This window comes from Drosophila pseudoobscura, chromosome X (genome assembly GCF_009870125.1).
Source record: "Drosophila pseudoobscura strain MV-25-SWS-2005 chromosome X, UCI_Dpse_MV25, whole genome shotgun sequence".
NCBI lineage: Eukaryota > Metazoa > Arthropoda > Insecta > Diptera > Drosophilidae > Drosophila > Drosophila pseudoobscura.
The window spans coordinates 53,325,227-53,352,764 of record NC_046683.1 but is presented as its reverse complement, the minus strand read 5'-3'; the positions used below and the strand labels follow the sequence as shown (position 1 = coordinate 53,352,764).

General features: G+C 46.8%; 14 protein-coding genes across 15 annotated transcripts; 9 read left to right on the top strand and 5 right to left on the bottom strand.

Moving 5' to 3' along the window:
• The first annotated feature begins 58 nt into the window (after positions 1-58).
• LOC4813250 (arylsulfatase B) lies at positions 59-2,475 on the top strand. Its single transcript, XM_001353913.4, has 5 exons — positions 59-482; positions 552-711; positions 766-1,254; positions 1,312-2,208; positions 2,273-2,475. Exons 1-5 carry the CDS (start codon positions 342-344, stop codon positions 2,311-2,313), a joined length of 1,728 nt encoding a protein of 575 aa, XP_001353949.3. The 5' UTR covers positions 59-341; the 3' UTR covers positions 2,314-2,475.
• On the top strand, positions 2,341-4,250 carry LOC4812984 (uncharacterized). 2 transcript variants are annotated; one of them, XR_004470064.1, is made up of 4 exons: positions 2,341-2,990; positions 3,061-3,998; positions 4,053-4,115; positions 4,181-4,250. XR_004470064.1 is itself a non-coding variant. In XM_001353912.4 (2 exons), the coding sequence occupies exons 1-2, from the start codon at positions 2,649-2,651 to the stop codon at positions 3,964-3,966; spliced, it is 1,248 nt and encodes a 415-aa protein (XP_001353948.2). In that variant the 5' UTR covers positions 2,341-2,648; the 3' UTR covers positions 3,967-4,109. The 2 variants fall into 2 exon arrangements, 1 of the variants encoding a protein (XP_001353948.2); XM_001353912.4 differs by lacking the exon at positions 4,181-4,250 and having other exon boundaries at positions 3,061-4,109.
• ais (DExD-box helicase 52) lies at positions 4,219-6,273 on the top strand. The gene is made up of 3 exons (XM_002135112.3): positions 4,219-4,354; positions 4,413-5,800; positions 5,860-6,273. The coding sequence occupies exons 1-3, from the start codon at positions 4,292-4,294 to the stop codon at positions 6,200-6,202; spliced, it is 1,794 nt and encodes a 597-aa protein (XP_002135148.1). The 5' UTR covers positions 4,219-4,291; the 3' UTR covers positions 6,203-6,273.
• An 86-nt stretch (positions 6,274-6,359) lies between these two features.
• NUCB1 (Nucleobindin 1) lies at positions 6,360-8,588 on the top strand. Its single transcript, XM_002135111.3, has 2 exons — positions 6,360-6,777; positions 6,843-8,588. Exons 1-2 carry the CDS (start codon positions 6,514-6,516, stop codon positions 8,370-8,372), a joined length of 1,794 nt encoding a protein of 597 aa, XP_002135147.2. The 5' UTR covers positions 6,360-6,513; the 3' UTR covers positions 8,373-8,588.
• An 844-nt stretch (positions 8,589-9,432) lies between these two features.
• Positions 9,433-9,976, top strand: LOC117184652 (uncharacterized). Its single transcript, XM_033383239.1, has one exon. The coding sequence runs from the start codon at positions 9,667-9,669 to the stop codon at positions 9,946-9,948; it is 282 nt and encodes a 93-aa protein (XP_033239130.1). The 5' UTR covers positions 9,433-9,666; the 3' UTR covers positions 9,949-9,976.
• A 918-nt stretch (positions 9,977-10,894) lies between these two features.
• On the bottom strand, positions 10,895-11,332 carry LOC117184653 (uncharacterized). The gene has a single exon (XM_033383240.1). The coding sequence runs from the start codon at positions 11,236-11,238 to the stop codon at positions 10,957-10,959; it is 282 nt and encodes a 93-aa protein (XP_033239131.1). The 5' UTR covers positions 11,239-11,332; the 3' UTR covers positions 10,895-10,956.
• A 413-nt stretch (positions 11,333-11,745) lies between these two features.
• Positions 11,746-12,036, top strand: LOC117184654 (uncharacterized). The gene has a single exon (XM_033383241.1). The coding sequence runs from the start codon at positions 11,821-11,823 to the stop codon at positions 11,977-11,979; it is 159 nt and encodes a 52-aa protein (XP_033239132.1). The 5' UTR covers positions 11,746-11,820; the 3' UTR covers positions 11,980-12,036.
• Positions 12,037-12,540: 504 nt separating this feature from the next.
• On the bottom strand, positions 12,541-13,035 carry LOC117184394 (bromodomain and WD repeat-containing protein 3-like). The gene has a single exon (XM_033381494.1). The coding sequence runs from the start codon at positions 13,033-13,035 to the stop codon at positions 12,541-12,543; it is 495 nt and encodes a 164-aa protein (XP_033237385.1).
• A 2,923-nt stretch (positions 13,036-15,958) lies between these two features.
• Positions 15,959-16,660, top strand: LOC6900783 (classical arabinogalactan protein 5-like). Its single transcript, XM_033383238.1, has one exon. The coding sequence runs from the start codon at positions 16,034-16,036 to the stop codon at positions 16,598-16,600; it is 567 nt and encodes a 188-aa protein (XP_033239129.1). The 5' UTR covers positions 15,959-16,033; the 3' UTR covers positions 16,601-16,660.
• Positions 16,625-17,556, bottom strand: LOC6900782 (uncharacterized). Its single transcript, XM_002135105.3, has 3 exons — positions 17,334-17,556; positions 17,135-17,257; positions 16,625-17,069 (listed from the first exon to the last, which is right to left on the bottom strand). The coding sequence occupies exons 1-3, from the start codon at positions 17,469-17,471 to the stop codon at positions 16,863-16,865; spliced, it is 468 nt and encodes a 155-aa protein (XP_002135141.2). The 5' UTR covers positions 17,472-17,556; the 3' UTR covers positions 16,625-16,862.
• A 3,962-nt stretch (positions 17,557-21,518) lies between these two features.
• On the top strand, positions 21,519-22,221 carry LOC26532267 (classical arabinogalactan protein 5-like). The gene has a single exon (XM_033383237.1). The coding sequence runs from the start codon at positions 21,595-21,597 to the stop codon at positions 22,159-22,161; it is 567 nt and encodes a 188-aa protein (XP_033239128.1). The 5' UTR covers positions 21,519-21,594; the 3' UTR covers positions 22,162-22,221.
• Positions 22,186-23,082, bottom strand: LOC6900777 (uncharacterized). Its single transcript, XM_002135100.3, has 3 exons — positions 22,887-23,082; positions 22,688-22,810; positions 22,186-22,622 (listed from the first exon to the last, which is right to left on the bottom strand). Exons 1-3 carry the CDS (start codon positions 23,022-23,024, stop codon positions 22,416-22,418), a joined length of 468 nt encoding a protein of 155 aa, XP_002135136.1. The 5' UTR covers positions 23,025-23,082; the 3' UTR covers positions 22,186-22,415.
• Positions 23,083-23,347: 265 nt separating this feature from the next.
• On the top strand, positions 23,348-25,692 carry emei (transmembrane protein 161-like emei). The gene is made up of 7 exons (XM_001353909.3): positions 23,348-23,514; positions 23,672-24,031; positions 24,100-24,395; positions 24,453-24,710; positions 24,774-24,948; positions 25,004-25,270; positions 25,333-25,692. Exons 1-7 carry the CDS (start codon positions 23,512-23,514, stop codon positions 25,450-25,452), a joined length of 1,479 nt encoding a protein of 492 aa, XP_001353945.1. The 5' UTR covers positions 23,348-23,511; the 3' UTR covers positions 25,453-25,692.
• Positions 25,693-26,167: 475 nt separating this feature from the next.
• On the bottom strand, positions 26,168-27,315 carry Sod1 (Superoxide dismutase 1). The gene is made up of 2 exons (XM_001353908.4): positions 27,157-27,315; positions 26,168-26,777 (listed from the first exon to the last, which is right to left on the bottom strand). The coding sequence occupies exons 1-2, from the start codon at positions 27,217-27,219 to the stop codon at positions 26,382-26,384; spliced, it is 459 nt and encodes a 152-aa protein (XP_001353944.2). The 5' UTR covers positions 27,220-27,315; the 3' UTR covers positions 26,168-26,381.
• Between the last annotated feature and the right edge of the window lie 223 nt (positions 27,316-27,538).

The following is a 27,538-nucleotide window of genomic DNA, read 5'->3' as shown; positions in this document are numbered from 1 at the left end:
CCCTTGATCTGTCTAGTATTGGCTCCTCCAGTTACTCAACGGAAGCCAATCAAAATCAACTTAAAAGTCTTGCATTTACAGCCTGTTGTCGTTGCCGAACATTAATTACATAGTCAATCAAGTTTGTGAGTGGCTGCTAATTTGGACGAACCCCACGCAACTTAAACAAACTGAAACAGACCCAAAGACTGAAACTGAAATCGAGCCGAGTCGACTCGATTCGAGGCAAGATATTACGTGGACCTCTCTCCCACCGTCAGTTGCTTGGGAGCTGTTGTACATAGCGGTACGCAGCACGCGATTAAAATTAGTTCATTAGTTTGGAAATTAAGTAACACACAATGAAAGGCTTATCAGCGTTTCTATTGCTTTTACTCTGCTTTCAACGAGCGAAGACAGATGAGACACCAGCATCAGCAGCATCAGAAACAGCAGAAACAGCAGGGCGTCCCAATATAATCATTATATTGGCCGATGACATGGTAGAACAAGTTTCTCGGACATAAAGCACCGATTTTCCAAAACAAACCAGCATTTGTAATATATTGCAGGGGTTCGATGATGTCAGCTTTCGCGGTGGACGGGAGTTTCTAACTCCCAATATCGATGCCTTGGCCTTCCATGGACGGATTCTGGACCGCTTGTATGCGCCGGCCATGTGCACTCCATCTCGTGGAGCTCTCCTCAGCGGTCGCTATCCAATACACACAGGTAATATCTACTGTCTTGTAAAAGTTGGTGTTCATCAATCAATTTATGCAACAGGCACTCAACACTTTGTAATTAGCAATGAGGAACCCTGGGGACTTACTCTGAATGCCACACTGATGCCGGAGATTTTTCAGCAGGCTGGTTACTCCACCAACTTGATAGGCAAATGGCATTTGGGCTTCTCCCGTCCGGAGTACACGCCTACCCGACGCGGATTCGACTATCACTATGGCTACTGGGGCGCCTACATAGACTACTATCAGAGGCGCTCGAAGATGCCCGCTCGTAATTACTCTCTCGGCTATGACTTTCGTCGGAATATGGAGCTGGAGTGCAGGGATCGTGGCGTATATGTCACAGACTTGCTGACCAACGAGGCGGAGCGTGTGATAAGGGAGCGGGAAGGGCAGGAGGAGCCTTTGTTCCTGGTACTCAGCCATCTCGCCACACACACGGCGAATGAAGACGATCCCTTGCAGGCACCTGAGGAGGAGATTCGAAAGTTTGCTTACATTAAGGATCCCAACAGAAGGAAATATGCAGGTTGGTTAGATTATTTTTACCCTGAAATGTTCGTGCTGATTAACAGAACCTTTGCAGCCATGGTCTCCAAGCTGGACCAAAGTGTGGGGCGCATTGTCAGCGCATTGAACAGCACGGGTCAGCTGGAGAACAGCATTGTGATCTTCTACTCTGACAATGGCGCTCCGTCAGTGGGCATGTTTGCCAATACAGGCTCCAACTGGCCGCTCCGAGGCCAAAAGAACACTCCTTGGGAGGGAGGAGTGCGCGTAGCCGGCGCCATTTGGAGTGCGCAGCTGCAGGCACGCGGCAACATTTTCACCCAGCCCATTTATGTGGCGGATTGGCTACCCTCTCTGGCTCATGCCGCGGGCATCGAGCTGCCCCACACTCTCGAGCTGGATGGCATAGACTTGTGGCCGCAGTTGGCAGGACCTGTGGATGCACCGCATGTGCCGCGTGAAATTCTGCACATCTTGGACGATGAGTGGCGGGTCACTTCATTCCAAATGGGACACTGGAAGTATATAAACGGCACCACTTCGGCGGGACAGTATGATCAAGTGCTCACCTACCGCGAGCTAGATGACCTGGATCCTCGTGAGAGCCGCTATGTGGTGACGGTACGCAATTCACCCACTTCCCGAGCCCTAGCCCGCCACGATATTCGACGCATGACGCAGCAGCGGGTGATGACCTTGCGACGGTCGGCTGCCGTCCGCTGCGGGGATCTTCAACGAGGCTGCAATCCTTTGGTAGAGGAGTGTGTGTACGATATTTGGGACGATCCGTGTGAGAAAAACAATTTGGTGTATTCCACGAGACATTCTGAGGTTCTGGCAGCGTTGCGGCAGCGCGTCCAACTGCTGCGCGAAGGAGCCTCGGCACCGGGAAATCGGCAGGGCATAAGAAGATCTGATCCAACTTTGCACAAGTGCACATGGGATACATTTGAGGTGGAGAAACCTGCATTGGGTGAGCTTGATCTGCTGCAAATATTAATGGTTTTCACTCATTTGATTGATTTATTGATTTGTAGCGCCCGTGGAATGCAATTACCACGGCAGTCCCTGCGAATAACCGTTAACCAATATCGTGTTTACGATACTATCGACTAAACAAAACAAGCATTCTGGCAGAACTGTCCCACAGGAATTGTTTAAACATCTCTAAAATAATTTTAAGGCACTCATTCATTTGAATATACTCGTAAATATTCTACATTAAATTAAATTAACCAAAGCTCACAAGACGCAACATTCAAATACCGGTAAAGTGGCGCCCAAACAGCTGACCGCGAGAGTGTGAACACACATGCGTGTTTGCACATACATTTACTTCAAGGGGTTGTTGGGCGTCGGAACCACCACAAAAACGGAGAATCATACGACGACAGACAGACAACAAAACAAACCATGGAGGAGCGCGCTGTTTTGGCCAATATTGCTTCTATTATTACTAAGGATTTGCTGATTGATCAGCAGCCCAAAGGCGATGGGCCAACAGAGATTTCATCGAATAATTACCCCCTTCTGGCGGCCAGTGATGACGACGAGGCGGAGATCTTTGCATTAATGCAGCAGAAACGTGGTACGTCCTCAAATCTCAAGCGCAGAGAGACAATGGAACAAGCGAAGCCGCAGAAACGTCGTAAAATTGCCAAATTGCAGTGGACATATGGGGATCTAAACCTCCTACACCGGTATGTGGAGGCTCAATTCGAATCTTATTTGCATATGCGCAAGCTATCGTTTCTGGTAAGTGCCAAAGTCGAAGAAAGCACCCCTGCCCCTGGCAAAGTCATTTAATTCCGCCCACCCTTTGCAGAAAATTCAACAATCATTGGGGGAGATACTACAGGAAATTAGCCTGCCCGGGTACCCGAGCCCTCCGCCTCAGACAGTGTTTTCGCTGGCCATGTGGAAGCTAGCCACCGACGAACACTTCGAAGAGATTTCTAGGAAGTATCAGCTGCCGTGGGCACTCTGCCAGCAGGTGGTGCGTAGCTTCTGGAATGTTATATCCGACAACTATGAGAGTTTCATCAAATGGCCAAACTCTCTGGCAGCACAACAGAACACGCTGCAGGGTTATCAGAGCCTTCCGCAGCTCAAGTGCTTCAAAGAGCTGTTCGGCATCATTACGCTGAAGCGCCTGGATGTCTTCCTGGAGTCAGAGCATGCCGAGGTTCCAGTTGTCCTGCAACTCATCTGCAATGCCGAGAAAAAGATCATCGACTGCTATGTGGAATTGGCCCACGAGTACACATTCGAGGATTCGCCGATTGGCCAAACACTTGCGTTGAACCCCAGGACAATGCCAGCCGGCAGCTACCTCATTGGAAATAGTGTCTTTCCACTCAAATCGTATTTGATGCGACCCATCGAGTCAGAATGCTTTCGCAAGGATGCAGTGTTCAACGATCTGATGAAGCCTGCTTTCCAGCTGGCCGAGAAGGTCCTCGACGCATTGGCTCGTCGTTTCAACACTCTGTACGCCCTGGAGGCGCGAGATCTGAACGAAGTCCGTCTCATAGTGGAGAGCATTTGTGCCATGCACAATCTCTGCGAGGAGTTCAGGGATGATTACTTGGATCAGCTGTCGATTTCTGAAGGACGGACAAATTTTACCTGGGGCGGCATAGTGGATGACATTAAAGGGAGTGAGAGTAACAATCAAGGACTGCGAAGGCGTGTTGACCTCATGGATGAGTTAGTGGCCATGGAGCCCTGAGATTGAAAATTCCATAATCTTAAGAAATTAATGTAAGGATTAGGATGGTGTTTTATTTTATGACTAAGTTGAATGTCTTCTAGCAGCTGATCATCGGTTTATGCTTTTGTTTTCTGAACGGAAAAAATATAATTTAAAAATCACGAAAGGTAATTTATTCAATTAATTAATTGAATTTATCAAATGAATTATTTGAAATTGAAATCAATGTTAGTGCCGCACAGCCCTGCGCATTACAGCACATTTTGTGCCTTCGCTTTTTATGGTATGGCAACTCTGGTCTGAAGCAAAACAAATGCACGTGCGATGAAATTTAGCAACGAAAATGGACGAGCATGATATATTTAAACTATTAACTGCAGGAGTACGGTTTTCCAAAAAGCCAAAGGTGTGTATAAATTGTGTGAATAAAATTTAACACATTTCGACTAATGGCACCCTTGCAGAACCCCATTAAACCGAGCAAAACTGTTGTCAGCTCTCAGACAGAGCCGGAGCCGCAGCCGGAGCAGCCGCAACAAGTTAAGAAAGCAGACGAGGAATCAGAAAACACAGAATTTCGACTACTGGGAGATGCAGCCGGCGCTCTTGCAGCTGCGCCCAAGCGCAAAAAGGCCAAGGATCAGAAGAAACTCTCAGTAGAACAGAAGGAACTGCAAAAGATCACGGAGCAGGCAAATGCATCGAGGAAGCAACACAGCATAACAGCGCTGGGCAAGAACATTCCGGCGCCCGTGTTAAGCTTCGATGACCTGATTAGGGATTACAAGCTACTGCCACGCCTACAACAGAACGTTCTCTCGTACGGCTTCTCCCAGCCCACACCTATCCAAATGCAAGCATTACCGGTGCTGTTCCAGAAGCGGGCTCTGATGGCCTGTGCGCCCACTGGTTCTGGAAAGACATTGGCCTTTCTCACACCGATTATCAATGGCCTCCGCTCCCATAAAACGACCGGGCTGAGGGCCTTAGTCTTGGCCCCAACGCGAGAGCTGGCGCAGCAAATCTATCGCGAGTGTTCAGAGCTGACGAGGGAGACAGGCCTGCGCACTCATTTCATCAGCAAAGTAAGCGAAGCTAAGCAAAAGCATGGAGCGGAGTGCAAGCAGAAGTATGATATTCTCATCTCCACCCCGAATCGAGTGAGGTTCTTGCTGCAACAACAACCTCCTCTGCTCGATCTTAAGGGTGTCGAGTGGTTTGTACTGGACGAGGCGGATCGACTGATGGAGGAGGGACAAAACAACTTTAAGGAACAGCTGGATGACATCTACGCCGCCTGTTCGCATCCGCAGAAGTGCGTGGCCTTTTTCAGTGCCACATACACGGTCCCTGTGGCCAAGTGGGCGTTGCGGCATCTCAAGAACCTTGTACGGATCACAATTGGTGTGCAGAACAGCGCCACGGATACAGTCCAACAGGAACTACTGTTCGTTGGATCCGAGAGTGGCAAGCTGGTCGCCATGAGAAACCTGGTGCGCCAAGGCCTTCAGCCGCCTGTTCTTGTCTTTGTCCAAAGCAAAGACCGTGCAAAGCAGTTGTTTGAAGAGCTGCTCTACGACGGCATCAACGTGGACGTCATTCACGCCGAGCGTTCCCAGCATCAACGTGATAACTGCGTGCGTGCCTTCCGCGAGGGAAACATTTGGGTCCTGATTTGCACGGAGCTTATGGGGCGCGGTATTGACTTCAAAGGCGTTAATCTGGTCATTAATTATGATTTTCCACCCACGACCATCTCTTACATTCATCGCATTGGGCGCACGGGTCGCGCGGGTCGTCCAGGCCGTGCCATTACCTTCTTCACGCAGGATGATACGGCAAATTTGAGAAGGTAACTCGAACGCAGATGATAAAAGTCGTACTATTATATAACTTGTGTCTTTTTCTTAGCATTGCATTGATCATTAAGAACTCCGGCGGTACTGTTCCGGAATACATGCTACAAATGAAGAAAGTTCGCAAATCGGAGGCCAGAATACGAGCCAAGAAGCCACTGGAGCGCGAGGACATTTCCACAAAAATACGACCAGAGGCTAGTATTGAGGCAACCCAGAAATCCGCAAAACTGCAGAAGATTCAGAAAGCGGAAAATATTCTCAAAAAGCGCGCGGGCAGGGAAAACGCTACCAAAACGACACAAAAAACTGAAAGTGGTCTGAACAAGCCCACGAAAAAAGCTGTTGAGCCAAAACTGAAGAAGTTGAAAAAAATTAAAAAAGATTTGAAAGCCTAGATAGTCAGCAATAGTAGTCGTAAAAGTATGTTTAAGCTGAAAACAGTAAAATACAAAATTTTCTGCTCCGATATTACAAATTTTTACAAAATATAAATTCAAAAACCGTGCTAAATTCTTGCGTGTGCTGACAGCTGATTGAATAGTGTTGGGAAAGACCGAGAATATCGATAAGTTTGCTATCGACTCTTTTGTATTTCATTTTACGTTCGACACGTCAGAATATTTAATTTTATTCAATTATTTGCACAGTTGCCGAATCAGAACAAAAGAAACCCTCAGGCACGCGCTTAGAGACAACAGTTGCAGCCATGAAGTGCAAGCAAGCACACAATCTGTCCTTGCTGGGCTTGGCTTTGGTTGTTTCCATCGCGATTTCGGCGGTGACAGCTTTACCCGTGACGCAAAACAAAAAGACGGACCCCAAGGAGGCTGAATCCAGCAGTACCCCCGCCACAGCTGACGTGGAGACGGCTCTGGAGTATGAGCGCTATCTAAGAGAAGTGGTCGAGGCTCTAGAAGCTGATCCCGAGTTCCGCCAGAAATTGGACAAAGCCCCGGAGGCAGACATACGTGTAAGAGTGTTGGGTGTTGGGGATTTCCCATATGTTTGCGATAACCAAGGTCTTCTGTTTTGTAGAGTGGCAAAATAGCTCAAGAGCTGGACTATGTGAATCATCATGTAAGAACCAAGCTTGACGAAATAAAGCGACGAGAGTTGGAGCGTTTGCGTGAACTGGCAAATCAGGCCTACGAGCTGAGTAACGACATCGATCGAAAACATCTGAAGGTGCCTCTGCATTTGGATCACGACAATGAGCACACTTTCGAGATAGAAGATTTGAAAAAGTTAATTCAGAAAACCTCGGATGATTTGGCCGAGGCGGATCGCAAGCGTCGTGGGGATTTCAAGGAGTACGAAATGCAAAAGGAGTTCGAGCGCGAGGCTCAGAAGAAGGAAATGGATGAGGCGTCACGTAAGAAGTTCGAAGAGGAACTCAAACAAAAGGAGGAGAAGCACAAGGATCATGGAAAACTGCATCATCCTGGCAACAAGGCTCAACTGGAAGAGGTCTGGGAGAAGCAGGACCACATGGACAAGAATGACTTTGAACCCAAGACCTTCTTCTCCATCCACGACGTGGACAGCAACGGATACTGGGATGAGGCTGAAGTGAAGGCCCTGTTTGTCAAGGAGCTGGACAAGGTCTACCAAAGTGATCTCCCCGAGGACGATATGCGCGAAAGGGCTGAGGAAATGGAGCGAATGCGTGAGCATTATTTCCAGGAGACCGACACCAATCACGATGGCTTGATCAGCATCGAGGAGTTCATGATGCAAACATCGAAGGACGAGTTCCAGAAAGATCCCGAATGGGAGACCATCGACCAACAGCCGCAATACACTCACGAGGAGTATCTGGAGTATGAACGCCGCCGTCAGGAGGAAGTGCAACGACTGATTGCCCAGGGACAACTGCCGCCCCATCCAAATATGCCTCAAGGCTACTATTCAGCGCCGCCACCCGGCGGTGTGGCCTACCACCCGCCAAATGGACAACTACACTACCAGCAGCAAGATCAACAGCACGCGCAACAGCAGCAGCAATATGCCCAGCAGCAGCAGCAATACGCGCAGCAGTACCAACAGCAGCAATACGGGAATGGACAACCCGTTCAATTGCACCCCAATCAGGTCTATCAGCATGCCGGACAGATCCCACAACAGCAGCCTGTCTATCAGCAGCCACAGCCTGTTCAATATCAACAACAACAGCAGCCCGTGCAGCAACAGCAGCAGCCCGTGCAGCAACAGCAGCAGCAGCAGCCCGTGCAGCAACAGCAGCAGCCCGTGCAGCAACAGCAACAGCCCGTGCAGCAACAGCAGCAGCCCGTGCAATATCAGCAGCAACAACCTGTTCAGCAACAGCAGCAGCCAGTGCAGCAGCAGCAACAACAACCTATCTATCAACAACAGCAGTCCGGAAACCAGCAATCGGCACCACAACAACAGCAACAACAGCAGCAACAGCCCGTGCAACAACAACAGCCCCAAGCTCAGCAATTGAATAATCAAAGCCCGCCACCTGTACAGAATCAGCAGCTTCCGGTACAGCAGCAACAGAAAGAGCATAAACAAAATCAACCAATACCACAGCAGCAACACTAAACATTCCTTGGATGGCGCATTTGGCATAGAAAACGTATAGAAATTTAATTAAATTTTTGGTTTATTCTGAGACCACTGATCGGACTGAAATAGCAACACACAAAACAATATCTCACTATGATAATGGGGCAAGAAAAAAATAACAATCGATTGTCGAAGCGGCTGCCACATTGTCTTTCCATTGTACTAGTAAATCTTTCTTTTTTATACTCTTCATTCTTCTCCTGTCCCTCTGCATTATGCAACATTTTTTTAATCCATTTTTTGGACATATTACTATATATATAATATGAGTTTTTATAGCAGACAAATAAATAAATGTTTGGGTCAAACCACAAAAGAAAACTTTACAAGTAATTATATGTATGCTGCACGGTAGAACTAGTATAATAAAAGATAATGGCCACAAAAACAACCTTAACGCATTTAGAGCTATCAGAATACAATTGGCGAGAGAATCACAACGATAAATCTGAATTCCACAACGTCTAGATGCAGTACGAACTCAAGTAGTAGTACTATATTATTATTAAATCTCGTTATTTTGCAATCAATATTAAAATTCAAAATATATTAATTTCAGATCACTCAGTTCCTCCGGCGGCGCACCACCACGAAGGTCTGGATGTCGCCTGGGTACTTCTTTGAAATGACTGAATATTTGTGGACCAGTGTCTATTTAATATTATTGTCGTTAGACTCCGCGTTTTTATTAGTTCCGTATTCCTCCCTCTCGATACATTTATTGCTTACATTGTTTAGATCTTGATCATGTCTGCCCCAGATGCGGTAAACTGACAAAATGTAACTCAATACATATAACTGATTGACTGGCAATAGCAAATATTTGTCCAATTATGAAAGCTCTAAACATTCAATCAGTAAATTCAGATTCGATCCCAAGAAACAAGTTTTCCCAAAAGTGACGAGAGGTAACTTACGAGTAGTCGTATTAAAAACTCATATATTCTGCCAGTATGGTTAACCTGGTTACAACTTTGCTCAAATTATCCAATTGTTCAAACATTGTATCTTAGGGCGTACTTTGGCAAATGTCAAATATTTGGGTATTTTGCTCCGTATTGATACACATCACATTCCATTAACTTCTGCTTTTCCATGTGGACAATGTACATTGTACAAGTATGTACAGTACCCGCGATAAGAGGAACAACTGTAGCAGGAACCTAACGGATCCCTATAAATAATCCAAGCCGGCCTCCCACCAATCACAAAACTCGGTCAACTCTCGACAGCTCCAGACATTAGCCGCCAGTTCAAAACTAAGGCCAAAATGAAGTTCCTTTTCGTAGTCGTTCTCATTGCTCTGGCCATCCAGTTGACAGTAGCACAGAGCTCCACTGCCACAACGGAAGCCGCAACGACCACAACGACAGCTGCGTCCACAGATACGACCACGACGACAGCGGCATCAGTGACCAGTGCTACGACCAAGAAAACAAATAAGCTTTGCTGGAGGGGAAACAACTGGTGCAACACCCGCCAGCAGGTCAAGTGCAAGAACCCCAAGAATTGCATCAAGACCATCGTGGTGGTGCGTCGCCATAGGGGCTGAGTCTGAGTGCAGATCGAACTCGAAAAGATCAATAAATAACACATTAATTGTAAAGTGAATTATTCGCTATGAATAGTAAGGATGGGCAGCAAGTGGAGAAATTTGTTGATACTGTTTCAGCTCGATCGTTGTCCGCTACAAGATATACGAGGGCTGTTCAATAAGTCCGTGACTTTGTGAATGAAACACAGTTATTTGGATAAACAATCATTTTATTGTTCAAAATAGTCTCCTTTTAGCTCTATATACTTTGTCCAACGTTTCTCCAAGTTTTGTATCCCTTAGAGAAGGGTATGTCAAATCCGGCGAATATTTTGGGTGAGGGAACCATTCTTGGATATTAGTATGACGTCCAACAATAAGAATTTCCATGATCACCTTGTGTTAAAAAATGTTCACTTGTCCACGTTGCATTCCAAACAATTTAAAAATCGTGAAGGATGGCGAATGTGTGCTGAATGATTCCGTTCTACTGGCAGACATATCCGATGAAATCTGCAATCCCACATTGGAGCTATCTTAAAACAGCCCCGCCTTCTTCATAGGCCAGCTCTCACCAAGGCATTCTGTGGAACGGAAACGTATCGAAAACTTTGTCTTCAGAAAACGAAGCAGAAAAGTCGTCGTGATGAAGAGGAGGATCGAACCCGGGCTGGCTCAGGTGGACCTGAATAGACATGACCCCAGTCACAAAAACAAAAACAAGCAGACGTCCGAAATGTAAGTTCTTGGCTTGCAAAACCGAATCATTGCTTATACCCTTTTTCTTATTAACGCAGCAACAGGAACCCGAGTCGGAGGAGAGTGATTTAGAAATGCTTTCCTGCCATGACACCTCCAGGCGCTCTAGGAGTCCGTCATTGCTAAAGATGTAGAAGTGCCCCCTATTTTCCCATAAAAAAAACCCCGTTCTCGTGAAAGTCCTCAAAAGTAAAGTCACATAAATTGTATGCTTTCGTAACAATCGTGATATTTATTGGTTGTTAATTTGTACAAAACTGACTTATTCTAGCCTCTATGGCGACGCACCACCACGATGGTCTTGATGCAATTCTTGGGGTTCTTGCACTTGACCTGCTGACGGGTGTTGCACCAGTTGTTTCCCCTCCAGCAAAGCTTATTTGTTTTCTTGGTCGTAGCACTGGTCACTGATGCCGCTGTCGTCGTGGTCGTATCTGTGGACGCAGCTGTCGTTGTGGTCGTTGCGGCTTCCGTTGTGGCAGTGGAGCTCTGTGCTACTGTCAACTGGATGGCCAGAGCAATGAGAACGACTACGAAAAGGAACTTCATTTTGGCCTTAGTTTTGAACTGGCGGCTAATGTCTGGAGCTGTCGAGAGTTGACCGAGTTTTGTGATTGGTGGGAGGCCGACTCGGATTATTTATAGGGATCCGTTGAGTTCCTGCTTCGGTTTGTTCCTCTTATGGTGTTTACCATACATACTTCTTATGTTTCCTCACCTGGAAAGAAGAATGTAAAAGGAAGGAATCAATACGAGGCAAATATCCAAATATTTGCCATTCGCCAATGTGATATGTTTAAACAATTGGATAATTTGAACCGAACTGTAACCAGATTAAGCACTTGGGTACATGGAGTAGGAAACGGAGGTAACTGACAGAAAACATGAATTATACAGGTGGGCTGTCGACGACTCTTGGGAAAAACATCTCTTCGGCCCATATTTGGATCCACTGACTGAACACTTAGAGCTTATGTAAGCTGGACAAATATTTGGCTTACATTTTGTCGGCCTCTCGCAGCTGGTGCGAATATAAATCGGTAATAGTATAAAAACGGCGGATGCCACATCAACTAATCACAAAACTCTTTCATATTCAGTCGACTAGAGCTCTACCCAGCAGTTCCCGAAATGAAGCTCCTTTTCCTCGTCACCTTGTTCGCTCTGGCCCTGCAGTTGGTAGCCTCAGCCACGACTACTACGCAGTCATCCGTCACGAAGTGCAAGAACCCGAGCAGGTGCATCAGGACCTACGTGATTGTGACTCGCAGAAGGAACACTTCGGGCTGAATGCTGAAAGCTGAAACACTTTAATCCCATTTGCCCAATAAAGAATATTACCTGAATCATTTGTGGGCTTCGTATTCGTCAGCGTAGTGTGTATCCCCCAGATTCTGGGAGAGTTGGTCTTTCGTTGATCTAGTCCTATTTGTCCGAGGTGAAATGTCATTTCTTGATCAGGAGACCAGCCAAACGATTGGTATCATAAATAAGGACGTTAAGTATTTCACGATTTTCGCAAAAAATCTTTATATATGGCAAAAAATTTGCTTATTTTTGTACTGGAGATTTTTATGTCGATCGACAGTCTGGATCCCGCAAGATTTTAAAAAAGCAGTCTAATACTTAGGATTTCGTCAATTTGGCCCTTCGTCATTCTTGCCCTATTAGCCCAACATATAGCCGCCAAATTTTTCGCTCTGCCAATAATTGAAGAACTGATTTTTCTGTACCGGCTATTGACCTAAATTTTTCAGCCATGTAAATCAAATCAAAAATTCGTAATGCAATTGTCTTTTACTGAGTTCATGGTAAGAGCAGGGAATACTGCTGGACATGTTTTCGGATCACTTAACCGCGATTGGATCTCTGGCTACGCCTTGCGTTAGATCCACGACTGCTGGAGCGTCCACTGGAGCGACCACCGCTACCACGAGAGCGGGCATTGCCTCCATTGGAGCGTCCGCCACCGCGCCCACCACGCTGCCGGTCCTCTCCTCGTCCGCCGCCTCCCCTGCGTCCACCTCTCCTTTCGCCGTCATCACGTCCTCTCCTGCCTCTTCCGCGACCGCCCTCGTCGCGACCTCTTCCGCCTCCTCCACAGCCACAATCATGGTGACGGTGGGGCCGTCTGGTAGATGCAGAGGCCGATGCAGATGTGGTCGAGGCCGATGCAGATGTGGTCGAGGCTGCCACGGTCGTGGTCTCGGTTGCCGACTCCGTAGTGGAGGCTTCCGTGCTGCTGGTGCTTCCGGAGCTGCTGGTGCTCGATGTGGAGGATGCCGCTGTGGCCAGGGGAACGAGAGCGGCCAGGATGGCCAGGGAAAGCACAAAAAGGTATCGCATCGTGACTCTTGTTTCTGCTCTGGCTTCTGTTCAGGTTCGTGTCGCAATTGTCAATCACACCTTGCTTTTTATACCAGACTTCGTATATCAAATCGGAGATACATAGCGAGATTGTCTTCGAGCAGAATATGTGCTCTACCGCTCTTCTGGGGCTTTCCGAGCCCCTTATGTATACATAGATGTTAGCCATTGAATTGTCTTTTTCTTCTGCTTTTTCTTTTTGTTTTTCGACTACTTTGGGAAGCCGCGAAGTGCGTCAGTTCTTCACATGAAAGTTGCCATATTATTAAGTGTGCTTACACTGCAAGAAAAACTCGAACAGTGAGCAAAACACTCACAACATTGGATCGTGATATCTGGTGTAGGTTGTAGGCCTGTCCGAGTAGTTCTTACGCCCATTTATAATATTTTCAAAACAGACCTCAAATCTATTTTAATAATCACTTACATATGTAAGTGTTTTGGAGTTAACAATTAACAATTCTTGCATGAATTTATTTTTATATATTTTATTTGAATATCAATGTATCTTAACAGTCGGAAATCATTAAATAAATATTTTGTCTATCAATATTCAATACTCAAATTGAACCATGGAAAGTAAACTTTCACTGTAATTGTTTTATAGTCTAAACATCCCCATGTGTAATGGGATGCCAACCTTCACATCATCATCGGATCATAAAAGCACAAAAACTCCTATTTTCTAATTCATTGTTTAACCGCTGAGAACACGTGTATTGACAAAGCCGTGCGGCGTCCGCAGAGCTATCTCACAAAAACAGATACCAGAACTGGTATATGAATAAGTTGAAAATAAAGAACGAAAGAGCAATTGAATCGTGTTCTGGAAACCACTAAACCAGAATAAATTTGCCGTTTCCAAAGTTCTGGCATTTCTGTCATTTCTGGTACTTCCGTTACAAGCACTCTTTAGCGGATTTCCACAGATAAAGTACCAGTAGTAATTTTTGTCTCCCCATGAAGAATGCTCCCCTCCGTCTATAGGATAGGAGTTTTTTAAGCTGGTAAGCTGATTTCCCACAGTATATACACATCTCCTGCAGTAACGTTCTGATCGAGATAATCGAAATCATTGCGTGAGACGGAGCTTGGCTTGTGGATCTGATGCCTTAGCATACTTTTTGGGTGCTGTTCGGACTTTCTTAGCTGCAGCATTTCCCCACTTTATTCTGCTATTTTATCGTTCTGCAAGCTTCGAAGGGGAAGATATTGGAAGGGGAACGTATGGTATAAGAGAAGAATAGCTAGAGCTACCCAAAAAGTATGCCAATTAAACCCCACCTGGTGTGGTCCCCTGTCTCGTGCCATGTTAATTGGTTTTCCCCAAAATTTCACTTACGTCGATCAGGAACAAACTGAAAAAACAATACCACAATAGGTACTGTAATCGTAAAGTGATCTTGTGAAAGGGAATGAACGGAATGGAGGGGAGTTCTTGGAGACACATCTGTGGATGAGTGGAGTGGATGCTGGATGCTATAAATATCCATTCTGGAGCCACTGCCACCAACAGTTCCAAGCGGTCCAAACGAGTCCACACACTTACAATGCGCTCCGTTATCGCTCTTTCTCTGGCCTTCCTGGCCATGCTCGTCCTGTGCAGCCAGGTCTCGGCCACCGGGTCCACAACAACAACGGCATCCGCATCGGCAACAACAACAACAACAGCAGCGGCGGCCACCACAACCACCTCTGCTTCGGCAACCACCACCACAGATGCCTCAGCCACAACCACAACAGATGCCTCGGCCACGACCACAACCGCAGCCACCACCAAGAAGCACCGCCGCCGCCGTGTCATTATCAAACGGATCATAGTCCGCCGTGGCGGAGTCCGTCGAAGGGCGACGGAAGGCTCAACCAATGGCGTCCACCGGCGTCGTGAGGTGGTCCGTGTCCGCAGGACTGTCCGCCGAATCTAACCCGATCCCCTATGACCCTATGACCCTATGGCCATTATCTCCAATATACATATAATAAAACCTGCATTTTTCAAGTATTTTGATTGTACATCTGTAAAGCAGGAAAGTTACCACCTTCCAGTTTCCAGTACCAGTTTCTTATTCTTCACCTCTGAAAGGATCCAATGCTAATACAAAAAGTAGTTGAAGGAGTAGTACATCCAGAGATGGGCATTGGATACATCTAGCCGGCACAGTGAAATGATCGTGGAACAGCCAAGGATCACTAAATATACTTCATATTCCTCCCAAAGGGATGCAAATCAGGTGTCTATGGTCTATGATTCTCCGAATGATGAGTGGTTACTGTTGTTCCGGTTCCTATTCCTAACTGCTGCAGTGCCACTTATCGAAGCTCTACAATTAACATGGTCCACATACTCGTAGAAAGCCAAGATTGTCAAAGAAGGACCCTCATTAATGATCAAAGCCTATAAGCTATAGCTTTAAGCCGCAGTTTAAAGACTGTCACCATCAGAGTAGAAAGCTGAAGTGCTTGTAATATAAAAAACTACTTCAGAAAAGCCCAATGTTCTCGGATCAAACTCGTACTTTTTATCGAGCCATGCTTATTTAGAAATTCTGTTTTCGGGACTCCAAATATTGACACGATTTCTTCTGTTGGCCCAGACAGCGTTAGCCAGAGTGTTTGCTCGCCACTGTACTCGTACATTCAGCTCCTAAGGTACCCAAATTAGCCCTATACAATGTTATCAGTGAATACTGATACTTTTTTTTATAAATAGAATATTGTCACGCTTCAGACATATGGGCATATGTATGTACATACGAGTATGTGGGTATATGCAAATATGTACACAGAAGCGAGTGTGGTCTCCAGTTATCTAAAACTTTCCATTGAATTATTGCCATAATCGTTTGATTTAAAAATCGCCGAGAACAATGGAAATTGAGATTTGAACGAGTGCCTATAAATGGGCGACCTATAAAAAACCATACTTTATCGACTGGAAGATACAGTCAGCTAATAGTTAGTACAAAGAAAAGTCACGATGCGTCCAATTAGAGCGCTCTTTCTAGCCATCCTGGCTGCACTCATGGTGCTGTCTTTCCAGTTAACACCGCCTGCCACCGGCTCGTCCTCCGGCACTCCTACCAGCACCTCGCCCTCCGGCACTCCTGCCACCGGCTCGTCCTCCGGCACGCCTACCAGCACCTCGCCAGGCGGCACGCCTACCAGCAGCTCGCCCTCCGGCACGCCTACCAGCAGCTCGCCCTCCGGCACTCCTGCCAGCAGCTCACCCTCCGGCACTCCTGCCAGCAGCTCACCCTCCGGCACTCCTGCCAGCAGCTCGTCCTCCGACACTTCGCCAGCTACGACCACCACAACAACAGAAGCCACAACCACAACAGAAGAGGCGACTACCAAGAAGCACCATCGCCGCATCCATCGCAGGCGTATAGTGATTATCCGTAGAGAGAGAGGCGGCGGGGGTAACAGGAGGAACAGGAGGAACAGGAGACTTAGGCGTGAAGGTGGAAACGGTGGGGACGTGAGGCGTGTACGTGTTCATGAGCGTCGCAGAGTGCGCTTGGGCCGAAGGTTCTCCTGGGTGTAAAAACCCATAAATACTCGTAATTACTCACGAAGAAAGCCAATAAATGTTTACTAATGCGAATTTTGGTCCACTCATACAGGGGTCATACATTATACCCACTGGTTCTATGTAATTGAGAGCTGCTCTGATCGTATTGCTCTGGAAGTCTGTATTATTGTAGCAATAGATAGATAAATGCTGGCCGCAAGTGAAGAAATTGTCAACATAGAGCCGCCCCGAGTCCTAGAGTCCTAGTGTCCTAGAGTCCTAGAGTCCTAGAGTCCTAGAATGGCGGCTTCTCAATGCCACACTCATCGGGCTTCTTGAAGACGAGCGCGTAGGCTAGAATGGGGGGGACATTGCTGTCCTCGGAGGCAGCTGACAGCAGCGAGTGCGTGGAGCAGGTCTCCATGAAGAGCGTCTCCGCATCGAAAGCACTCCAGCGCCCAAGCGCTAGCTGCTCCTTGACGTATTTCATTTGGGTATTTATCTGTGGTGGCATTGGTCAGTGGGGTTTTCGGGAGCCACTTTAGGGCTGAGACGCAGACAACCCACCATTGGCACCAGCAGCGGAGTGCGACAGCAATTAAAGAACTCGGCCACAAACTTACGGATGTTCTCAGGTTGGGATTTCGCATTGATCGCCTGCTGCAGGATTACCCGGACGATGGCGCGAATCTGGGAAAAGGGATATTGGATATAGGAAGTCATCGGTTATTCGGGATAAGTGAAAAGTCGGCAGACCGCTCTGCACCTCTGGATGTTGACAGATGTAGGCCCAGTTTCCACGGCGCAGCTCCTTCTGTATGCGCGGTATGGTGTTGTATTTCCCGATTGCCCGCGAGTCCCATTTGCCGAGATCCCAGATCTTTACTTGGGTTTCTTTCGCCATTTGTAACAGATGTTTTTAATACGTAAATTTGGATATACTGATTGAACGAATGAGTGATGGAATGATTTCTAGATTGATTAGATAGAGCCTTGTTGTTGTAAATGGGTGGCAGTCTTGAAAGACGCTGGATTCTATCGATGTTATCGATCGGCATTGGTATCGAAATGAAATATATTCGAAATATCATTCTCTATTTAGAAATCGAGTTCAAAGATAAGTTTTTCGAACAACCCCAATCAAATATGAGCTACCCGCGCTCGAAAAATACTCATGATACTTGATACGATTTTTAGGTATTTATTTTTATATCGATCAGCAGTCTGGACTTCCACGGCCCTGGGAAAGTAGGTCGTTCGCTGATCAGGCCCTATTTTCCCTATTTGTAACTATATTGTAACGAATGGGAGATATGAGTTGGCTGACTATTGGGTTTCCTGCCGTATGGACTCTAAACAGTATGTCTTGGCTCGGAGCCGTTTAGAAATAAAGTCTTCCTCTGCCAATCCGGAATAAGAACGGATCGTATATGCTTGATCAACCCCAATAGCCGAGTCGAATAGCCATTTCTGTCTCTCCCCCCGTCATGTTTAACGCCTAGAATATACGAGCTACAGAAGCGAAATTTCTGTGATTGCCACGTCCCCTCCGACCAATAAAGGGAGAAAATCTCTGGCATCCAAAACGTTGAAGATATGACCATATCTAACAGATTGCCGAATCTGGATCAGATCGGAACATTATTCCACGCTCACTAATGCTCACTAATGCTCTCTCTCTCTGTCTCTGTCTCTGTCCCTCCCTCCCTCACTCTCATTATCGTGCAGTGCGCGCCCCCCGTCAGAGAGAAGCGAGACAGAAACACAGCTGGTGTCGGAGAGAGAGAGAGAGAGAGAGAGAGAGATAGATGTAGCAAATAAATAAATAAATAAAAAAAGCTTATAAAACTCGAATGGAAGGGGGATAAACAATTAACATTAGAACAGATGTTCTTAGCGGTCGTGGTTCCTCTATTTCTCTCTATGTTTTTTCCATCTCTCCCGATAATTTCAAGCAAAATGGAGATAAATCGCGAAGACTGGCGAGGGGTATCGCCACATTAACCAACAAATCAATTCGTCCCTTCACGAGAAGCGATACATAAGACAGAGAGAGACAGAGCATTCGCCAGTCATCGGCTCTGATACCGAATCTGGCGCTTACGTATAATTCCCCAAACAACATATTGTATAGGTTACATGGTTACACACAATATTTCGACTATTGGGCGGTCGATCTGGTCGTGGCATGTGGTGCCACTCAATGGGCATCTAAGGCAATCCCTTCTTAATCCCCTCTTCATGGCTTAACCCTCATAAAATAATGTGAATCAAATAAAAAAATCCGTAGTGCAATTGTCTTTTACTGAGCTCATGGTGAAAGCAGGGAATACTGCTGGACATGTTTTCGGATCACTTAACCGCGATTGGATCTCTGGCTACGCCTTGCGTTAGATCCACGACTGCTGGAGCGTCCATTGGAGCGACCACCGCTACCACGAGAGCGGGCATTGCCTCCATTGGAGCGTCCGCCACCGCGCCCACCACGCTGCCGGTCCTCTCCTCGTCCGCCGCCGCGCCTGCGTACACCTCCCTCCCCACCTCATGGTGACGGTGGGGTCGTCTGGTAGATGCAGAGGCCGATGCAGATGTGGTCGAGGCTGCCACGGTCGTGGTTACTGCTTCCGTGGTCTCGGTTGCCGTCTCCGTAGTGGAGGCTGCTTCCGTAATGGGATGCCAACCTTCACATCATCATCGGATCATAAAAGCACAAAAACTCCTATTTTCTAATTCATTGTTTAACCGCTGAGAACACGTGTATTGACAAAGCCGTGCGGCGTCCGCAGAGCTATCTCACAAAAACAGATACCAGAACTGGTATATGAATAAGTTGAAAATAAAGAACGAAAGAGCAATTGAATCGTGTTCTGGAAACCACTAAACCAGAATAAATTTGCCGTTTCCAAAGTTCTGGCATTTCTGTCATTTCTGGTACTTCCGTTACAAGCACTCTTTAGCGGATTTCCACAGATAAAGTACCAGTAGTAATTTTTGTCTCCCCATGAAGAATGCTCCCCTCCGTCTATAGGATAGGAGTTTTTTAAGCTGGTAAGCTGATTTCCCACAGTATATACACATCTCCTGCAGTAACGTTCTGATCGAGATAATCGAAATCATTGCGTGAGACGGAGCTTGGCTTGTGGATCTGATGCCTTAGCATACTTTTTGGGTGCTGTTCGGACTTTCTTAGCTGCAGCATTTCCCCACTTTATTCTGCTATTTTATCGTTCTGCAAGCTTCGAAGGGGAAGATATTGGAAGGGGAACGTATAGTATAAGAGAAGAATAGCTAGAGCTACCCAAAAAGTATGCCAATTAAACCCCACCTGGTGTGGTCCCCTGTCTCGTGCCATGTTAATTGGTTTTCCCCAAAATTTCACTTACGTCGATCAGGAACAAACTGAAAAAACAATACCACAATAGGTACTGTAATCGTAAAGTGATCTTGTGAAAGGGAATGAACGGAATGGAGGGGAGTTCTTGGAGACACATCTGTGGATGAGTGGAGTGGATGCTGGATGCTATAAATATCCATTCTGGAGCCACTGCCACCAACAGTTCCAAGCGGTCCAAACGAGTCCACACACTTACAATGCGCTCCGTTATCGCTCTTTCTCTGGCCTTCCTGGCCATGCTCGTCCTGTGCAGCCAGGTCTCGGCCACCGGGTCCACAACAACAACGGCATCCGCATCGGCAACAACAACAACAACGGCGGCCACCACAACCACCTCTGCTTCGGCAACCACCACCACAGATGCCTCAGCCACAACCACAACAGATGCCTCGGCCACGACCACAACCGCAGCCACCACCAAGAAGCACCGCCGCCGCCGTGTCATTATCAAACGGATCATAGTCCGCCGTGGCGGAGTCCGTCGAAGGGCGACGGAAGGCTCAACCAATGGCGTCCACCGGCGTCGTGAGGTGGTCCGTGTCCGCAGGACTGTCCGCCGAATCTAACCCGATCCCCTATGACCCTATGACCCTATGACCCTATGGCCATTATCTCCAATATACATATAATAAAACCTGCATTTTTCAAGTATTTTGATTGTACATCTGTAAAGCAGGAAAGTTACCACCTTCCAGTTTCCAGTACCAGTTTCTTATTCTTCACCTCTGAAAGGATCCAATGCTAATACAAAAAGTAGTTGAAGGAGTAGTACATCCAGAGATGGGCATTGGATACATCTAGCCGGCACAGTGAAATGATCGTGGAACAGCCAAGGATCTAAATATACTAAATATACTTCATATTCCTCCCAAAGGGATGCAAATCAGGTGTCTATGGTCTATGATTCTCCGAATGATGAGTGGTTACTGTTGTTCCGGTTCCTATTCCTAACTGCTGCAGTGCCACTTATCGAAGCTCTACAATTAACATGGTCCACATACTCGTAGAAAGCCAAGATTGTCAAAGAAGGACCCTCATTAATGATCAAAGCCTATAAGCTATAGCTTTAAGCCGCAGTTTAAAGACTGTCACCATCAGAGTAGAAAGCTGAAGTGCTTGTAATATAAAAAACTACTTCAGAAAAGCCCAATGTTCTCGGATCAAACTCGTACTTTTTATCGAGCCATGCTTATTTAGAAATTCTGTTTTCGGGACTCCAAATATTGACACGATTTCTTCTGTTGGCCCAGACAGCGTTAGCCAGAGTGTTTGCTCGCCACTGTACTCGTACATTCAGCTCCTAAGGTACCCAAATTAGCCCTATACAATGTTATCAGTGAATACTGATACTTTTTTTTATAAATAGAATATTGTCACGCTTCAGACATATGGGCATATGTATGTACATACGAGTATGTGGGTATATGCAAATATGTACACAGAAGCGAGTGTGGTCTCCAGTTATCTAAAACTTTCCATTGAATTATTGCCATAATCGTTTGATTTAAAAATCGCCGAGAACAATGGAAATTGAGATTTGAACGAGTGCCTATAAATGGGCGACCTATAAAAAACCATACTTTATCGACTGGAAGATACAGTCAGCTAATAGTTAGTACAAAGAAAAGTCACGATGCGTCCAATTAGAGCGCTCTTTCTAGCCATCCTGGCTGCACTCATGGTGCTGTCTTCCCAGTTAACACCGCCTGCCACCGGCTCGTCCTCCGGCACTCCTACCAGCACCTCGCCCTCCGGCACTCCTGCCACCGGCTCGTCCTCCGGCACGCCTACCAGCACCTCGCCAGGCGGCACGCCTACCAGCAGCTCGCCCTCCGGCACGCCTACCAGCAGCTCGCCCTCCGGCACTCCTGCCAGCAGCTCACCCTCCGGCACTCCTGCCAGCAGCTCACCCTCCGGCACTCCTGCCAGCAGCTCGTCCTCCGACACTTCGCCAGCTACGACCACCACAACAACAGAAGCCACAACCACAACAGAAGAGGCGACTACCAAGAAGCACCATCGCCGCATCCATCGCAGGCGTATAGTGATTATCCGTAGAGAGAGAGGCGGCGGGGGTAACAGGAGGAACAGGAGGAACAGGAGACTTAGGCGTGAAGGTGGAAACGGTGGGGACGTGAGGCGTGTACGTGTTCATGAGCGTCGCAGAGTGCGCTTGGGCCGAAGGTTCTCCTGGGTGTAAAAACCCATAAATACTCGTAATTACTCACGAAGAAAGCCAATAAATGTTTACTAATGCGAATTTTGGTCCACTCATACAGGGGTCATACATTATACCCACTGGTTCTATGTAATTGAGAGCTGCTCTGATCGTATTGCTCTGGAAGTCTGTATTATTGTAGCAATAGATAGATAAATGCTGGCCGCAAGTGAAGAAATTGTCAACATAGAGCCGCCCCGAGTCCTAGAGTCCTAGTGTCCTAGAGTCCTAGAGTCCTAGAATGGCGGCTTCTCAATGCCACACTCATCGGGCTTCTTGAAGACGAGCGCGTAGGCTAGAATGGGGGGGACATTGCTGTCCTCGGAGGCAGCTGACAGCAGCGAGTGCGTGGAGCAGGTCTCCATGAAGAGCGTCTCCGCATCGAAAGCACTCCAGCGCCCAAGCGCTAGCTGCTCCTTGACGTATTTCAGTTGGGTATTTATCTGTGGTGGCATTGGTCAGTGGGGTTTTCGGGAGCCACTTTAGGGCTGAGACGCAGACAACCCACCATTGGCACCAGCAGCGGAGTGCGACAGCAATTAAAGAACTCGGCCACAAACTTACGGATGTTCTCAGGTTGGGATTTCGCATTGATCGCCTGCTGCAGGATGACCCGAACGATGGCGCGAATCTGGGAAAAGGGATATTGGATATAGGAAGTCATCGGTTATTCGGGATAAGTGAAAAGTCGGCAGACCGCTCTGCACCTCTGGATGTTGACAGATGTAGGCCCAGTTTCCACGGCGCAGCTCCTTCTGTATGCGCGGTATGGTGTTGTATTTCCCGATTGCCCGCGAGTCCCATTTGCCGAGATCCCAGATCTTTACTTGGGTTTCTTTCGCCATTTGTAACAGATGTTTTTAATACGTAAATTTGGATATACTGATTAAACGAATGAGTGATGGAATGATTGCTAGATTGATTAGATAGAGCCTTGTTGTTGTAAATGGGTGGCAGTCTTGAAAGACGCTGGATTCTATCGATGTTATCGATCGTGTAAAAGTGTCATCGGACATCCTCGACTATTGCATTGGTATCGAAATCAATTGTGATATTCGAAATAAAATTCAGATATTGAGCTCAAATATTAATTTTTCCAACAGCCCTAATTTAATTTGAAATGACCGCGCTCGATACTCATAAACTCGATACGTTGTATAGTTATTTATGGGATTAGCCAATCTGGTCACACTGCCAACCCAAAAAAGAAAATTTCGACGAACATTTTTCGAGATTTCCGTTTTTAATTAAAAATAATGAATTAATTAACGCTGTAAATTAACACTATCCACAACTTCAGAAAGTTTTACACCGTAAAGACAACGGAAAGCGATGGTAAGCTGAAAAAAGAGCGGTGATGATGAAAGAAAATCTGCCCGGCTTGCCCGGAAAAATGAAGTGCTGGTCGTAATAATTGACCAAAAATAGAATGGAGAACCCAAAAATAGCTGCGCACGTTTCTAATTAGACTCGTCCTCCCCGTCCATTGCAGGCTGTGCTGGGCGCCCAACTGGTGATCACGCTGGTAATGGTCAGCGTGATACAGAAACTGAGTCCCCACTACTCCTTCGCCAAGTGGATACTCTGTCGCACCGGCCTCTATCGCTATCTGCACCCAACGGACGATGAGCTGCGCTCCAAGGGCGGTGTGCCCAAGGAGAAACCGGCTAAGGGCAAACACAAGCAGCAGAATGGAGTCTCCGGGCAGTTCCACATACCGCGCAGCATTGAGGTGGACCTGGAGACGTTGCCGGTGCTAGAGCAGGACGTGGTTCACCTGCGCTACTTCACCGAGTACCAATGGCTGCTGGACTTCAGTATCTACGCCGGCATTGTGTACGTGATCTCCGAGGTGGGTTTGAAATGTTCAAATATTGATATTTACCCATTTTATCTGCGCTCGTGCTCTCTCCCGGGCAGCTCTTCCACTTCTACTTTCCCCTGAAGCAGGAGATCAACCTAAGCATGGTCTGGTGCCTGCTAGTCATCTTCTTTGCCCTCAAGCTGCTGTCCTCTCTTACAGTGCTGTACTTCCAAAGCGAGGAATCCATTGGCGAGCGATCCATGGTTATTGTGGCCTGTCTGGTCTATCTGCTGATCGCCATGATCGTGCTGATCATCGACGAGCGCATTCTGGAGACAGGACTGGAGGACGCCTACACCAGTTTCAATGCCAGCGCCTCGAAATTTCTCACCGAGCAGGGTCTACCCTCATCGTGAGTAGAAGCAAAGCTTTAACATGGTCAGCGGCCTAAAGCCCTTTGTATTTCCAGTGGTCCGGCCTCAAAAATTGTGGTCAAGTTCTTTCTCGCTCTGAGCTGCGGTGTGCTCGGCTCGCTGTTCACCTTCCCCGGCCTGCGCATGGCCAAGATGCACTGGGACTCGCTGAAATACTGCAGCGGCAATCGCGTGATGCAAGTCCTGCTGAATCTCAGCTTCGTGCTACCGTTTATTTTGGTCATTTTGTGGATCAGGCCTATTAGCCGTGACTATTTAACAGTGCGCGTCTTTCAGGGCATGCAACAGCCACTGTAAGCTTGCGGATCATTTTCTTTTCACCCCCCAACTCCTACAATGCTTCTTTCTTGTTTTAGACTGACGCCGCATGCCTTTGAAACGCTGCGCTTGCTGCTGGTCGTCTTTGTGGTGGTCATGCGCTTCGCCCTGATGCCCATCTATCTGCAATCGTACCTGAACCTGGCCTATGATAAAATACTGGATCTGCGCAAGGAGGCCGGTCGCATCACCAATGTGGAGTTCAAACAGAAGGTGTGCATGGGCTGAAATTTCACTCTGAATTGCTTAACCGCTGCTCTCCCCACAGATCTCCTCTATTTTCTACTATCTCTGCGTTGTGACCCTGCAATTCGCTGCCCCGCTCATTCTGTGCCTCTACCTGACGCTGATGTACAAAAGCCTGGGCGGCTTCAGCTGGGCAGGCGTCTTCAATGAGGCTGTCGTGCTGCAGCACGAGTGCGCTGCCGGCGACGTGGAGACGGCCGTATCCGGCGGTACTACCATTGAAGAGGGAGACTTCAACATTATGGAGTCGGCGCAGTCGCTGCAGGCATCGTTCAGTAGCCTTAAAAATGTAAGAGCCCCCAGATGACGCGAGTTTGTTCAATTTGAAAATGTATTCTCTGTTTATCCCAGGTGTTCTCCACGGAGGTCTACAAGGGATTTCTGGGCTTCGCTACCTGGTGGAGCTACTTCACTCTCTTTGCGACTTCCTCGCTGGGCATTGTCTACCAGTCCTACTTCAACAAAACCTAAGGCCTTCTTCATCTAATTGCATATACTCGCTGGTGTTCTCTACACCCAGCAACCAGCATGCTAATCATAGTTAGTCACTTTATGTTTTGTCGTAGTCCATTCGTATCGTTGATATTGTTTTATAGTCCAGTCCAAGAGAAACCACACTGAATACTTCTTGGTTTTGCACCGTTTTTGTATATAATACTACTTTATCGATTGTTTATAAAGTTTGTAATAAAGACTTTTAACCAGGAGTTAGTCATCGAGTGCTTGAGTTAATTAAAATCGCCTTGAAGCTGAGATTACCTATCAGAATCTCTTTTGACAAGCGGAACCGAAACACTCGGACCTATCTGAAAATATTGATAATTCTTGTTCCTATCCTCTGGACGGTAGGGGAATTGCTGTGATTGGAATCTTTCTTTCGTGGAATCTTTCTCTAAAGGATGAGGCTGCTCGCATCATTTTAATATGCTCGTGGATGCGAATCAAGCTTTTCCTAAAATCCCACTCGTGCATTCTGTTCTATTCCTCCTATTCTATAAAGGTTCTTTAATCAATCTTATTACGCCTCGTGTCGTAAGGAAAACTTAGCTCCCTTAGTCCTAAACAAATGGCATTGTCTAAAGTCTCAGGTTTCCTTCGACTTCCCTTCCCATTAAATAATTTGATTCTCAGTCGAAAAGGTACGAGCTATGTACATATATCTAAACAAAAATAAATACAAAAGATGTTCGTTTAGTTGATTATTGGTTAATTTGAAAACACCGTTTTATTGAACCTCAAAGGTAGTGGATAGAAGTAACTTAACAGACCACAGGCCAAAGTATATCATTTCATATGTCGTTTTCCAATATATAGTGCGAAGGAAGGTAACCCGATTTTACTGCGTAATCGTTACCATATTATATATGTATTAGTTTCTAGAATCGTTGACTGCCTCCCGCTTAGATTTTGGCAATGCCAATGACACCGCAGCCAATACGGGCGCCGGCATTGCCGGTGGTCTTGCTTAGCTCGTGACCACCCTTGCCCAAGTCATCAGCGTCGGCGTGAACGACCACGGTGCGTCCTATGATGCTATCGGCACCGAACAGCGTGATCTTCGAGTCGGTGATGCTGACGGCCGTGGGGCTGTCACCGGCTGCCTGGATGTTGCCCAAGTCGCCCAAGTGGCGGTTCTCGTCGGTGGGGGCACCGTGCTCCTTGTTCCGGGGGTTAAAGTGGGGGCCGGACGACATGCAGCCGTTGGTGTTGTCCCCGAACTCGTGCACATGGAATCCGTGCAGTCCCTTGGCAAGGCCCAGCACCTCGCCGGTGACTTTCACGGGAGCCTCGCTGGTCTGTTGTAAAAAACAAAGAATGAATGTTGAACAACTTGATTATCTCTAGGGGCATGATAATGCTCGGATTCCCGATAAGCGAAAAGTGTGTGTACAATCGTGACATGTACATACTGGCCCGCATACACACAGATACGCTGAGCTGCGCACTGTTATTCGACTTATATAATTTGCATTTGTTAAATGACACAGCGAAAACCGCGCTCGCACTTAATTCTGTACAGCAATATTCATCAATTCTATAGCCACAGAGCGGGGACCGGGGAAACCGGCACTTCGACCTTTAAAATGGCTTCGCTTATTGCTGTTGTTGTTACCGTGGACTGCCATTTTTTCTAGAACATTTCCAGAAATTTAACGCTTTAGTAGATAAACTCACCTCCTGCTCAAAGAAAACGGTGCCCTTGGCATCGCCATTAATTACACAGACAGCTTTAACCATTATTTTAATGTTTTTTTTATTAAACAGCGAGCAAATAAATTCTGGTCAGTGCAGTTGATTTATATATGAAATATACGGTCTGACCCTCAGAAGTATACCAAAATATACCATTTCATTTTCAAAATATACCGTAAATATACTGACGAATTGAATTTACATTATACATATTCCTCGATTTTGATATTCCCTTTCATATTACTAGCTAGATAGTACCCGCAGCCCTGCCCACATAATTGTATCCAATTAATGAAACTATTTTCTACTTGACTACTTTGACGTTATTGGATTTTGCCTAAAAAAGGTTTTAGCGAAAAAGGTA